This window comes from Maniola hyperantus, chromosome 7 (genome assembly GCF_902806685.2).
Source record: "Maniola hyperantus chromosome 7, iAphHyp1.2, whole genome shotgun sequence".
Classification (NCBI taxonomy): Eukaryota; Metazoa; Arthropoda; class Insecta; order Lepidoptera; family Nymphalidae; genus Maniola; species Maniola hyperantus.
In genome coordinates, this window is record NC_048542.1 from 10,401,683 (window position 1) to 10,416,725 (window position 15,043).

The 15,043-nt window shown below is 35.0% G+C and overlaps 4 protein-coding genes across 4 annotated transcripts in view; all 4 read left to right on the forward strand.

The window, feature by feature from the left end:
• The window catches only part of LOC117983961 (serine protease inhibitor 77Ba-like), a 144,147-nt gene that overhangs the window by 99,797 nt on the left and 29,307 nt on the right, over positions 1-15,043 (forward strand). The gene's annotated exons all lie outside the window — the stretch shown is intronic.
• On the forward strand, positions 6,525-8,022 carry LOC117983964 (serine protease inhibitor 77Ba-like). Its single transcript, XM_034970606.2, has one exon. It carries the CDS (start codon positions 6,582-6,584, stop codon positions 7,770-7,772), a length of 1,191 nt encoding a protein of 396 aa, XP_034826497.1. The 5' UTR covers positions 6,525-6,581; the 3' UTR covers positions 7,773-8,022.
• LOC117983962 (serine protease inhibitor 77Ba-like) lies at positions 8,163-11,320 on the forward strand. The gene has a single exon (XM_034970603.2). The coding sequence runs from the start codon at positions 9,912-9,914 to the stop codon at positions 11,148-11,150; it is 1,239 nt and encodes a 412-aa protein (XP_034826494.1). The 5' UTR covers positions 8,163-9,911; the 3' UTR covers positions 11,151-11,320.
• The window catches only part of LOC117983960 (ATP-dependent RNA helicase DHX30-like), a 28,261-nt gene continuing 26,390 nt past the window's right edge, over positions 13,173-15,043 (forward strand). Inside the window, exons 1-2 of the mRNA XM_034970601.2 lie at positions 13,173-13,525; positions 14,596-14,772. Of these exons, the coding sequence (XP_034826492.1) occupies positions 13,402-13,525; positions 14,596-14,772 (301 nt within the window). The 5' untranslated portion in view covers positions 13,173-13,401. The remainder of the gene's footprint in view (positions 13,526-14,595; positions 14,773-15,043) is intronic.

Consider the following 15,043-nt stretch of genomic DNA (forward strand, 5'->3'; position numbering starts at 1 on the left):
AAATAAAAATATGTTTTAGAATGCGCAGGTGAAGCCCTTTCATATGATACACCACTTGATATTGTTATCTTACTTCGAAAATTGAAAATACTAATTTTTAGTACATGAACATCATTGACTTATATTATGATGACCACAATTTTTTTTTGTGTGATGTAACCACAAACTCAAGGTTTTCAGATTTTTCCCTAATTTCTGCCATAAGACCTATCTACCTGCCAAATTTCATGATTCTAGGCAGGTTTCTTGTCAGACAGATAGACAGATCCTAATAAGCGTTCCGTTTTGAGGTACCGAACCCTAAAACATTATATTGTGTTGACAGTACCTCGGTACCTACCTAAGATCTAAAATGATGACCACCCGCGGCTTCACTCGTATAGGATTTAAAAGATATAGCTATTATGACCACTTACGACCGGGACCGTTTAAAGTGTAGGTACACCGTTTTTGAAAAATTCTAATGGTTTTTAAGTAGGTAAACCTAAATGCACGCTGATCACATTGTGGAACTATTACCTACCTAGAATGTATAATAATAATTAATTATGTATTTAAAAATCTAGTGTACCTATGCAAGTACTTACACCTTCCTTTTAGGTATAATACCTATTTATGCTCGTAGCAACCTACCAATCAATTATTTCATACTACTAAATGAAAGTATGCTTATAAAGAAACTTACGAGTAATAAATTATTCCTCTATTGATACCTACTAAAATAAAATATGTGTGTGAGAAAATATACACAGTAGAAATAAAAGTAGGTACCTACTACCTACCTAACAAAGGTAGGTACCTAACATTTTTCATGCTTGCTTGCCTCATGCACAAAAAATAACATCTCATAATAAAATAATATTTATATTATTCATTTTATAAGTACCTAGGTAATTAATAAAGACGTTGAGACCGACAGAACGTTACAGTACGCGGCAGAAAAGAAAAGAAAGATCTTTAGAAAGAGATTTCGGCTTGGTAGTTTGTAGAGCGTTTTCATACAGGTAGGTATGTGACGTGTTGCTAATAGATATGACTGATACTTAATATTACAGGGTACCCTTTTGTGTATGTTTTAAGCTGTTAGACAAGAATTCTCAATCTCCCTGGTATTACCAGTGAGTCATCTAATGCGTTTTTCCCTTGACGTAGGTAGCTGTTTATAATTAATCACGACGCCCAATAACTTCACGACTCAATACCCATTAGCTATCTAAAATAAGTAAGGTTAGGTAGAAATACCCATAGGGGCATACATTCGTGTGCCCACCTTAATAGGTATATATAACTCGTGTCTCGTTTATTTTAATCCTAAAACCAATGATTTATTTTTGTCTAACGACCAAAATTAACAATCAATCGACATACCTACTTATATTATATGTATTAACCTAAAAAGTAGCCTATATTCGTCTTTGGGATGTCGTCTACCGCTGTAGCAAATTTCATCAAAATCGGTTTAATGGATGCAAGGCTTTTAAAAATTCCGTGAGAACTCTTTGATCTTTTAAATAAAAATAACGAGCAAACGAGCAGGCGGATTATCTGAAGTTAAGTGATTACCGCCGCCAAGAACATTATTTTGCACTTTTGCAGTACCAAGGAATCGCCAATGCGTTGCTGGCCTTTCACGAATTTGTTGGTCCACCTCTTGAATTACCTCATTGTAATCTAATTGGAACACCACCGAAGGGAGTTGATTCCAATGTTAGCATGCGCGGGAAAAGAAGATTTTCCGGGATAAAAAGTAGTCTATGTCCATCTCTGGGATGCGAGCTATCTTTGTATTTTTCTTCAAAAATCGGTAAAACGGATGGGCCGTGAAAACATAGCTGACAGAGAGATAGACACTTTCACATTTAAATAATAGTATGGAGTATGTAGGTATGGTATGGTATAAAGTATAATAATAGCTGCTAGCCTAGTGGTTAGGGCGTCCGCCTTCTAATTGGAGGTCGGGGGTTCTTCCTCGGGCACGCACCTCTTAACTTTTCGGAGTTAGTGCGTTTTAAGTAATTATAATATATCACTTGCTTTAACGGTGAAGGAAAACATCGTGAGGAAACCTGCATGCCTGAGAGTTCTCCATAATGTACTCAAAGGTATGTGAAGTCTACCAATCCGCACATAGCCTAGCGTGGTAGACAATAGCCAAAACTCTTCTCTCTGAGATGAGAGCCGTGCTCTGTAGTGAGCCGGCGATAGGTTGATCATGCTGATGATGGAAGTATGGATTATGGCGTTATTTTTAACTTCTTTGTATAAAAAAGGTTAAGGGTGTAAGGAAGGGTAAATAAAAAACCCAACTAATTCAAATTTGAAATACCTTTTTTTATCTTCATTGATTTTCCATAATAATTCATAATAATGTATGTTTTGATACATTCGAAGGAAATTGCAATTTATTGTATCGTAATTCGTATCGAATGGGGGAAACATAACGGTTTATTTGATAAAGAGGTTAAGTTGACATTTTATTATAAAAATACTGTACCTACCTATTACTTATAAATTATCTGCATTTATATTAGGTTTACCATACGTCCCAATCAACTGGGATAGGTAAATAATAAATAAATAAAACGTATATTTTTCAATCATCTAGTTACACACATAGGTTACATGGGTTTGATCTTGAAGAATTTGCGTGTTTGTTGGCATAAGCATGTACAATAGGTATGTCCCAGTTTATAGCATTGAATCTAATGTTACGGTCCGGTCTGGAGCACAGACTGCACAAATCACTGGTCCAGAGTATCTAAGTTTAATAGTAACTCAAAATGTGACATTATTACACCATTCACTGAAATACAAAATATTATACTTAGTTGAAGTAACAGTTATACTCCCATTAATTCTCCCTATAATAATATAAATGCGATTATCGCCATGTATAACACTTTCAGTGCAACCAACTACTTAGCACCGTAACTACTAAGTACTAAGTACCTACCTAGTCGGTCTGAATCAGTCGTAGTTCGAGCAATTTCATTTCTGACCCCCAGTAAATATAATATTCACTTGACAAAAAGAAAAAGAAATGAAAGAAATTTGAAAGCACATTAATTCCCTTAAATTTTTTCTGGTAAATTCAAGAAGGACTAAAGTAAATATCCAAATTGGAGAAAAAAAACAACAAATCTTTGAAGAAGTAGGTATACATAAATAAAAAAGTTAAGCAAAAAATGAACAAGAGAATCTATAAATTCCAAAAGAATTCATAATATCTTAATAAATTGATATTAATATAAAATTAATATGTTATGATTATTACACCTTACACCTACATAGTTATTTATAAGATAATAATCTGGCAAGTAGGCGTAAATTTTGTCTGAAAGCGGTCACGATTTAAACAAATCAAAGAATTTATCCGCTTATGCCACAAATCCGCTTTTGCGATACTTCTGTTCTTATTTACTACTTCGTTTTTATTTATTTTTTCAATTAAGTTAATCTTCAATACAAAAAACCGGTTCTTTTGTCACTATACTAGCGGCACGCTATGATGGCCGGTTTGACGTTTGTCCGCTCATGAAGTTCCGTATTAATTGATAACGACTTTGAAGGAAATAATTGTATTACTTTATTGACGATAGTGATGTGCAGAGATTCATAAATTTTATCGAATGTAGTTTTAGGTTTAGGACTCAAAATTTATTTATTAAATTGATTTCTTAAATGTATACAAGTGTAGAAAAATCAGTTTGCACCATTTAAGGGGTGAATGTACTTGTGAATATGAACAATTTTCACTATGTGGACAAACCTCTGAAATCGCAAAAAAATATCAATAAATTTTTAAAAATGGAATCTAATACGATCGTCACATAGGATCGCTGGCTAGCACAACTACTACCTCCGGCAAACTCGCGTCAATGCTCAATGCAAAACAAAGCAGTTTCGAATTGACGTTGCTTCGAAAAGTATAAACTGTCAGTGCAATGCGATTGTGATATAGTTTTGACCTGGCTTTGGATTTCAAATATTGATACTGCATTACTGTTGACCCTTGCTCGTTAATTTGGACTCTGTTCAAGCCCTTTGTTGTGGATTTCGTCGATATGACCGAACGTACGCAGAGAACTGTTCTAAATAGTCAGACACGTGAGTTCCTAATACGCCTTCGTAACTATTTCGATCGTGAAGCTCAAAATGGAGGGCCAATTTTACCTATAACGTCAGTGGTTGAACGCGTAGCTGATGCGCTTAATATTGGACAACGAACTGTTAGACGGATAACTAAAAAAAAATATGGCGAGACTGGCACAGAAGAAAATAAACTTCACACACCAAAAAAGAGAAAACGAGCAAAACCAGTCGTAGGCATCGATAGCTTTGATGCCGATGCTATCCGAAGACATGTTTACGGCTACTATTTACAGAAGGAGTATCCAACAAGAAAAAGTTGGTGCATTCACTGAAGGAAGCTGGATTATTCTTCGGTGGGGAAAGTTCTTTAACGAAGATTTTGAAGACCATTGGATTTCGATACAAAAAATGTAACAAACGCAAAATATTGATGGAAAGATTTGATATAGCGATGGCAAGGTATACTTTTTTACGGCAAGTGAAAGAAATCAAAAATTGGCAAAATGTTGTGTTCTTGGATGAAACATGGCTTAATGCTAACCATACTGTAGGCCGTTCTTGGAACGATGACACAGCAGCATCTACTTCCAAAGTTCCTGTAGGAAAAGGATCGCGACTTATAATTTGTCACGCCGGAACCATCAACGGGTTTGTCGAAGGTTCTCTCATGGCTTTTGCGTCAAAAACCACTGGAGACTATCATGAAGACATGAATGGAGAAAAGTTTACTGAATGGTTTACCTCAATGTTGTGTAGCCTCCCTGAACCATCTATTATAATTATGGACAACGCCCCATACCACTCGATGCAAATTGACAAGCCACCTGCCCAATCCCAAAAGAAAGCTGATATCGTCGCATGGCTTCGTAAAAATGGCGTAGATGCAAACATGAATATGTTAAAAGCGGAATTAGTACGTCTTTTAAAAGAAAACAAACCAACCAAGATCCGATACGTCATTGACGAAATAGCATTAGAACATGGGCACAGAGTTATACGGTTACCGCCTTACCATTGTGAGTATAATGCGATTGAGTTGGTGTGGGCTCAAATTAAGGGATATGCTGCAAGACACAATACAGAACCCCCATTTACCACAAAAAAAATGCTAAAATTATTAGAAGAAGCTTGTGAACATGTGACTAAAGGAGACTGGGAAAAGGTTGTGAATAGAACTGTTAAATTAATAAGGGAAGATTATGAAAGAGATGTGAAAATAGATAATATTATAGAAAACGAACATATAATTATTAATGTATGTGATGATAGCAGTGACGACAGTGAAAATAGTAGTATGGACGAATCTGATTAATTATGGCCTTTTGTGGCACCTTTTTCGGTATCTTTTGTATTCATATGTTTCTTGTGTGCATATAAAGTATGTATATTCATTTTCGTTCAAATATTCAGTTCGTTCAAATAAATTAAATAAACATATACATTTTTGTTTTATTAAACCTATTTAATCAGGTACAAAAACAAAACTTAATTGTTTTTTGTTCGAGAATAAATTGACATTCCACATCACTATTGTAATGTGTCAAACCGGCCATCATAGCGTGCCGCTAGTGTAATAGATGCGTTGAGTAAACTATAATAATCTTGCAGACAAAACAGAGACATAGTTCAATGGAAATTCAGTTCACATTTGCATTGATCTTTAAAATACAAATGTTCTGTCACGTTCTATCAGTATACAGATAGAGAGGGATGAATTCTATAGTAATAACTTGACAACCATAATTCTTTACTGTATAGGATTATCTTCTTTATAAATATAAAATCATTGAACTAAATTTTGCGTCTCTATATAATAAATTAATTAAACGAATACGTTAAAATAGGCACCATTAACATAATATGAAATTGAATTTCCGATTGTCTAAGCACGGCCTATGTCTCTATGTTTTTAGCAGATATATTTTGACTAAATCTTATACCTACCTACTGCATATTTATCTGGAATGCGTTGCAATAAAACTTGCGTACCTACCACCTAAAATATGTAGATAGTATAGTAGGTACCTATGTCAGAAACCTTCCAACAAGTTACAATAGCAACTTCAGAGTTTAATCGCAATTAGATGAATGGAAGCAAAATGCATAGAGAAAACAAAGGAACATGCATTATTATAATTAATACCTATAGATGTAAATTATTTAAAACTAGATATTGCCCGCGACTTCGTCCGCGTGATTTAGAAAATCCCGTGGAAACTCATTGATTTTCGGGGATCAAAGATCAGTAGTCTATGTCTAGTATTATTTGTGTTTACTTTAGTCTATATTCAACAAAAGCAAAGAGTCAAAAAAAATTATGACAATGTCATCACTCATCAGCTACCTAATAATTTTATCCTGATTAAAATTTTAGAATCATGGTATAACTACAATGACGTCAGCTTGTTTTGGTATTCATAATGGAGACTTGTGACTGCCCTGGTCAGTAGTCAGTACTTCGCAAAACACTGTAGTGTACAAACGGAACGATGAAGTGCATCACGTTTTTTATATTTACGATCGCGTCGTGTTATGCTAACATAGAGTTTAGTGCAAGACCAAGAAACTTTAGCATAGAACTATTATATCATACTCAACGAGAAACAGATGGGCATGTTGTCATATCGCCCTTTGGAATATGGAGCTTGATGGCCGGTGTAGCACTTGGAACGTCCGGCTCCTCTAGAACAGAACTAACGAGAGCGTTTATTTTACCGCCCGATCAAAATGAGATTATAAATGGATATGCTAACTTAACTAAAACAGTGCTGGATCCATCCACAAAAGGAGTCACTTTGTCAACACGAAACTTTCTTTTTCTAGATAATGGTTTCAACATATTTGACGATTATAGAAGAACGCTGACAACAGATTTTGGTGCGATGATTAAAAATCTAGATTTTAAAGACCCAGCATCAGCTGCTCGTATAGCGAATACACTAATTGAAGACTCTGGTGCATCTGTTTCAAATGTGCTGCGTTCAGATGACTTCGCGGAATCAAAGATGATCTTGACTAATGTAATTTCATTCAAAGGCCTGTGGTCGTCACCATTCAACACATCAGAAACGACAGTGGAATCGTTTTATGACGAGAATAAAAATGTGCTTGGCAAAGTGAACATGATGTATCAAAGAGCGCCATTGCCTTACTCCCATATTAAGGATATGAGAGCCTTTGTATTGCAACTGTCATACGGTAATGACGGAAAATATTGTATGCTAATTATTTTACCGTACCCAAAAGTCAAAGTCACTGAAGTGTATTCCAAATTTGCAACTATATCATTCAAAGACATATTCGACAAAATCGATTACGACATCAAAGAATTCGGACTGGAAGATGTCGACGTGAAACTACCTAGGTTTAAAATAAGCACAAATCTTGTTTTGAACAAGCCGTTGAACCAGATGGGTGTTTACGACATATTTAATTCAAAGAAGGCCAACTTTCAGAGGATAACAAAGGAAGAAATATATATTTCCGCGATAGTACACAAAGCTGACATAGAGGTTACGGAGTCTGGAACCGTAGCTTCGGCGTCTACGTCGGCGTTTTTCGCAGATCGCATCTCCACTCCAAATTTCGAGGCAAACAGGCCTTTTATATACTTTGTAATGGAAAAATCTACCAGTACAGTGATATTTAGTGGAATTTATTCCAAGCCGAGTGTTTTTTAGATGACGTAACTCTTAAGTGTTTTTGTAGGAACATTTTTTGTAGTTGGTTAGGTATGTGTATGAGAATTATTGTGGTTTTGCAGTTTGCACTGTTTGATGCCTATTGAAATAACAAAAATACTCAGAGTCAGTATTTCTGTTGCTTTTGTTGATTGTGATAATATCATCTTACTTCAGTGTAATATGAACAAGACTGAAATATGTGTCATGAAAATACTTGCTAATTAAATTATAAATATTTACATACCTATTTGTTTAGTTTTCTTAGTAAAGAAGCTTTTTACATTGATCTAGGCTTTCCCCTAGAATAATTATATAGGTAGGTATGTATAGAAACAAAATATAGGTACAAAACAAGATATCTGACTTATGAGTTAGCCACTCGTTATTGTAACACACTATGAATTCAATTAGTTCGTTTTATTGTTTCAAAGCAATTTATCCCTAAAATAATAATATAATTTTTTAAAAAACTTTTATAAAATCATAAAACATGTTTCCTTGAGCAAAATCATGCTATATATGTACTATACGTAACTACCTGTACCTATGTAGCAACTGGTTTTATCTGAACAAGTTTTATTCAACATACATAATAATAATACATATATTATGGATGAACTGGCGGCATGGGACACTAATATAATAAATTATATCTATACCTATTATATTATATTTTAGCTGAGTAGGTTTATATTTTTATTCAATACAATTTAGTCCATCCTTTTTTATGCTTAAATTTGAAGATCTTGTACCTAACTAAATATTAACTAAGTGCGAGAATGTTTCCACCATCGTTTCAAGCAAGGTGAAAGTTTTACTTACACAAGAACTTTAAAATTTAAATTACTGTTATTTATACAATAAATTAAATTGGTGTCTTCCGAAAATGGTGGACTGTCTCCAAAAAAGGAAAATGAGGGTCACACTTCTTGTCTCCATTTTGAATTTCGAAGTTTATACTTTACATTAAACAAGCTTCGGCTGACTAAATAAATAGGTAGCTATAGACCGGCGGGTCACAACAGGTAACGTTTTGGAACAAAATTCAACCGAATCGTGATCCTTATACAGTTTGCATGAGCACAACTAGTGGGTGTCTTACTTTCTATCTATAGTCTATACAGTCACCAGCCATATCCATATCATGTAATTTTTGGTAACGATCACTCGCCTTTCAGGCGCCATAAATACTTCTAGCAACCGCGCCGGCATAGTGGCATATTTGAGTTCAGAGAGTTGTCCTCTATCCTTTGAACCCACCAAAATCCATATCGGTGATGCTTACCAAATTTTTTGTGACCCCCTAATCTACTACTACTAACTACTACTACCTAAAAACGATCATTTAAAATGAATTGAAACAATTTTAGAAGGCATTTTAAACAAAATGACTAGGTTCTAGGTAAGTAGGTAGGTACATATAGTTTAACAAAAGACCGCGACCGAACACGACCTCCCGATAAGAACTTGGATTTTCCCATTTTATCGTTAAGTAATAATATGGCTACAAGCCTCATGACTGGAAATAGGTACCTACCTAACCTATTTATAAAATAATTAGGTAGCTAAATTAGCTATTGACTAGTCATGTATTTTAATTTGTCTGAATTTTAGATTTTTAAAAACCTACAGGTAGGTAGATATCCACACGAACAAATTCGCGGGCAATACTCTACAATCTAAAATAAGATAAAAAGGAAAGTCCTGACTCGCTCACTCACTGACTTATCAACGCACAGCCCAAATTGGACCTAGAAAGCTAAAAAATTCACAAGAGTTCTCTTTCCGTTTTTTCCAACAGCTGACAATTTTTTAAGAAGTACACCTCTTATTTCAGGAAGTAAGGTCTAGTACCTACACACGTCGTGTCATTATTATAAGACAATTTTTATTTTGGTACCTTCGTATGTGATTTATGTGGCTATTTTCCTCTATGCGTCCCTTTTTGTTGCGTATATAGCTTTATAACGGTTTTTACAAATAAACATATTCTGTACAAGATCCGCTGAATACAGTCTTGTGGAGGTTATCGAAACTGGTTTGACTTCTCTTAATACGGCAAACACAGCTCGCGAAGAAGAACTTGCAGTCTACAACTAGGTATCGTAAGTGAGACGCTACTCGCTACCGGCTACTATGACGTCGATAATGTTGATAATGTTATTGACATTCCTTGTTGCTTCATGCAATTGTGCTGTTGAGTTTAGTTCAAGACCAAGGAACTTTAGCATAGAAATATTTTTTTTCACACAACGAGAAGGACGACTAGATCATTTTGTTATGTCACCTTTTTGTATTTGGAGTGTGATGACGGGAGCCTATGCTGGAGCCCACGGAGATACCAACACACAGATACAACGAGCTACTGGAATACTGAAAAATCACACTCTATTTTTAAAAAGGCTTAAGGATCTTTCAAATACCTTGTTTCAATCAACACCAAATGGAGTGGAATTATCGAGCACAACATTTCTTTTTCAAGACAAAGACGTATCCGTCCTACAGAGTTATAAAACGACTTTAAATCGAAGCTATAAGGCACAACTGCGGATTCTCGACTTCCAAGATACGCTGGAGACTGCAAATCAAGCAAACAGAGTAATCCAAAATATTTTCCCAACAGTTTCAAACGTGTTCCATGCCGATGATTTTGCGAAAGCAAGCTTGATCCTGGGCAACGTCATCTATTTTAGAGGAATCTTAAAGACACCCTTTAATGTTTCCTATACAACGGAAGAAATTATTTATGATGAAAAAAATAAATCCATCGGCAGCATTAGCATGATGCACCAGAAAGGTAAACTACCCTACTCAAATTTTGAGACAATGAATTCCTATATACTAGAGCTGCCCTATGGTAATGACGAAAAATTTTGTATGCTAGTCATCTTTCCATATCCGGGAGTCAGGCCTATCGATGTGTATCGGAATCTGGACAAGATTTATATAAAAGACATACTTACGAAGCTTGAAACAGACTTTAAAAATAATGGGTCGCAGGAAATAGACGTGAAAATGCCGCGCTTTAGAATAAGGACAAGCATGCCTTTGAGGAAACCCTTAAATGACATGGGGGTGTTTGATGCTTTTGAGCCTGATTTGGGGAGGTTCGAAGACATTAGCAGAGATGGTTTGTACATACACAGTGTCGAACACAAGGCTGAGATAATATTCGCCGAGTCAGAAACGGTAGTATTCGCAACCACACCAGGGTATTTTGACAACCAGCCCTTTTCATCCAACCTTAAAGCGCAACAACCGTTCATATTCTTCCTCATAGAGAAGCCGACTGCGACAATAATCTTCGCTGGAATTTATTCTAGACACCGTTATCTAAATGATTTAAATTCTCGTATATTATTTAATGACGATTAAAGTTTCAACTTGAAAGTGCCATATTCTAGAGAGTAGTGTTAGTGTTCCTTGAATATAAATCTATAGGTACTAATAAAGAAAATTGAAGTGTCTGTCTGTAATTTCGAAATAACTACCTCATATTAAGCTCATAATATGGTTATTTGAACTGTACTATAACTGAATCACACGTTTTTAAAATTTTTGTCTGTCTGTCTGAACGGGCTAATCATCGGAACGGCTGAACCTATTTTGACGGGACTTTCACAGACAAGTAGAGGATTAACCAGGGAGTAACATAGCTACTTTTTTAACCAACTTTCAAAAAAGGAGTACCTAGTTGTTTTTCTACATAATAATAATATGTACACCGAAATCTTCGAGATTACTGAACCGATTTGCGTAGTTTCTTTTTTAATTGATAGAGATACACTCAACATTGTTTTACAAAAAAATTGGATTCCAACTCCTCAATCCTGATGCTGCAGAGGACCTGATCACCTAAATTGATGGGATTTAGAAACTGCCAGTTATAAATATTGGAGCTAGTTACCCACCAAGTAAAGACTATCGTTGAATTTAAGGACCCAACTCCTTAACCCTGATGATGTAAGGAATTGCATTCCTAAATCGTGGTAATTTAAAAACTGGCCTACTAAGTTGGTTAGAAAAAGGAACGACTAAACCGACGCGATGCCGCTTGCTTCCAAATCCTACTAACATTCCTATTTGCATTAAAATTATGTAATAGCAAGTTACTTGCCAGCGGGACAGAAGTTAAGAAGGCGGGTAGAGACTTAGAGAGGCGCGAGGGGTGCAATGGATCGTCGTGATTGTTTTGCGTGGATATAGTTAAAGACCGGAGACTGGAGAGTGACATAGGCTGCTTTTAAGTTTTATCCAAAGAAGAACGGGATATATAAAAACCTAAATCCACGCGGACGAAGTAGCGGGCATCAGCTAGTTATAAGTAGGTATTATGAGTAGGTACAAAATGACTTCTCACACGCTACCTATTTTAAATTCATAAGTACAACCTACGATTGTACCTACGATTTGTAGCATAGAGATAGATATAGGTACCTACGATTTTTAGCATAGAGAATAGAGATATACCTACCTAAATTTTTTAGCATAGAGATATACCATAGAGTAGGATGAGATATTATACCTACCAGCTATTATGTTATGTTAGCCAAAATTGGCCACCCGAAAAACATGAAACTGAAAATTCACCTAAATTAGGTAATATAATATAATATGATTTAGATGAGTTGTTATTCTAAGGATTTAGATAAATAATTAACAATTAGGTAGGTAAAATCTTAGGTAGGTTGGTACAATAGTTACTACTTACATTATTTTAGGTTGTTGCAAAAATCAAAAACAGGAAATCTATTTCATATAACTACTTATGATTTGAAATTCAAATGAAAATGCCCAAAAAGCAAATCGTAAAAAAAATTACGTCAGAGTAGATTTTTTTAGTTTTTGTAACTTTGAAAACAGTGAGTAGAAAATTACACAGTGCGAAAACGTGACAACGCTCTATTGGCGCGTGGCGAAAATCTGAACTAACGCCACCATCTTGTGAAGTGTCAGTTGTCACGTTGTCACGCTGTCTCCCTTATATGCGATGTTGCTAAGTAAAAAATCTGCAATTCACTGTTTTTGTTAAATATTAGAGCCATTCCATATTATACATTATACATAACATCACGATAATATATACAGCATAAATGTGTCTGCATCTAATAGCTAAGTATATTTAGCACTAGGTAAATATAGTATTTGAGCAGGTAAACGTGATAAGTGGCAAGTCCATGGCTTATAAATGGTTTTTATTATTATTTCTCAATTTGGAAACAGGGACAGCTTTCCCAAATTCTCATTCCGTTAAAAGTAGATAAAACTTACTCAATTTTCGACATTGACATTTTCAATATATTCCGTAAAATTGAGGAGATTTTATTTGCTGGCAGCCTTTGTTATACAATTACCACCTGACCTGCCAATGTCAATGTCATTCAAGTGCCAAAAGAGCCCTTTGTATTAGGGATACCATATAATATTATTATTTTATGTTCACTAATAGAATTCCACCGAATTAAAAATCAGACTATAGTAAGATGAAATAAAAGAAAAGGTGAAGAAAAGTATAAAAGCGCATTGATTAGAAAAGTGGATATTGGTAAAAAAAACTAACGACATAAAGATATTGTAATAATTATTGTTTATATTTTGAGGTTATGTCGAATTTTTCTTACAAACAATGCTCGGAAAATATATTGTATTGGGAAGATTAAACCTCCGTAAAAGAATTTACCTTAGATACGAGAGTCCATTTAAATTTATCTCGAATACGAGGTATTTCAGTGGTTATTTAATAAAAGATGGTAAGTTACCCTTAGTTATTGTTTATTCTGCATGAATCGGCACTAGAATAGCGGAAAATTGACTGTCTTGATTAATAGAATAGAATACTCATTCACCTAGAGAGAGCACAAAGATCCCTATTAAAAGTAATGTATTTCAGACCTTTCCGGTAACCAACACATAGTCTCTATACAACAGCCAAATTATTAACCATTAGACAACTATACATCTTACAAACTATAGCTCGGGTTCACCGCACTACTGAATATAATAGATCACTCCAAGGTAGAAGACGTAACCACGCAGTCATCAACACTGTTTCAAGTAATAGGACCCACTTTGCTGGCAGACAATATCAAAACCTTTCAATCTACTTATATAACAAATTAAATAGAATCTTAAACATATACGACATGCAACTCTTTAAATGCAAACAAACAGTAACTAGTTTTCTAAATAATCTAAACTATATTGATACGGAAAATCTACTAAAATTTCAAATTTAAATTTAAATAAATAATTAAAGCTATATCAAATCAACAACATAAAGAAACACACACAACACACACTCACACACAAACACACACACACATACACGCACGACACATTGCATGCTAATTGTTTAGACTTAAGTATTTATAGTTTTTGTTAACACAACTATTATGTTTGAGACTGAGGAGGAGGAGCGGGGACCCTGAGACACAGGTTTATCAAACTTACTTCAGGGTTCCCGACACTAAACTGTAAACCGACATTGTTGTCATAAATAAATTTTCATTTCATTTTCATTTTCATTTTCATTTCATTTCATTTCATATAGGTTTTAGCTAGCTTAAAGATTAGTTACTGTAATTATCCTCTGTCTACTAGAACGACATAGAACTTAAACAGTCTACCTCTAACCCCCTGTTCCCACTTGTCGTGTATCGGGTCCAGATTTAAATCGGATGTTCCAGTGGCAGAACATTTTATATGAAGCTATTCACACTTGTCAGAAACCAATTTTGTGTCAAAATGTACTGCCACTGGAACATCAAGCGACAAACAACAAGTGGGAATGGGCATAACAGGTATTATTTTGCTGTTTCAGATATCAAAGTCAAATTACAAAAAGATACATTTAATCAATTTTTAAAATACAGCTGTGGAACACAGGCAAAGTTATTGCAAACTCCAACATATTCAGTATTCTTGCAACACAGGAAGTGGGTCTCTAAAGGATTAATAGATGATATATTTAAGGAGGAAAATGTTGTAAATGATAAAGGTAACTTTTATTTATTTATTCCAATTTCCAATACAAGTTAGCCCTTGACTGCAATCTCACCTGGTGGTAAGTGGTGATGCAGTCTAAGATGGAAGCGGGCTAATCTGGAAGGAGTATGGCAGTTTTTACTAAACCCATACACCTTTGGTTTCTGCACGGCATTGTACCTGAAGACTAAATCGCTTGGCGACACGGCTTTGCGGGTAGGGTGGTAACTAGCCACGGCCGAAGCCTCCGACCAGACCAGAAATGTAGAAATTATAAAATTCCA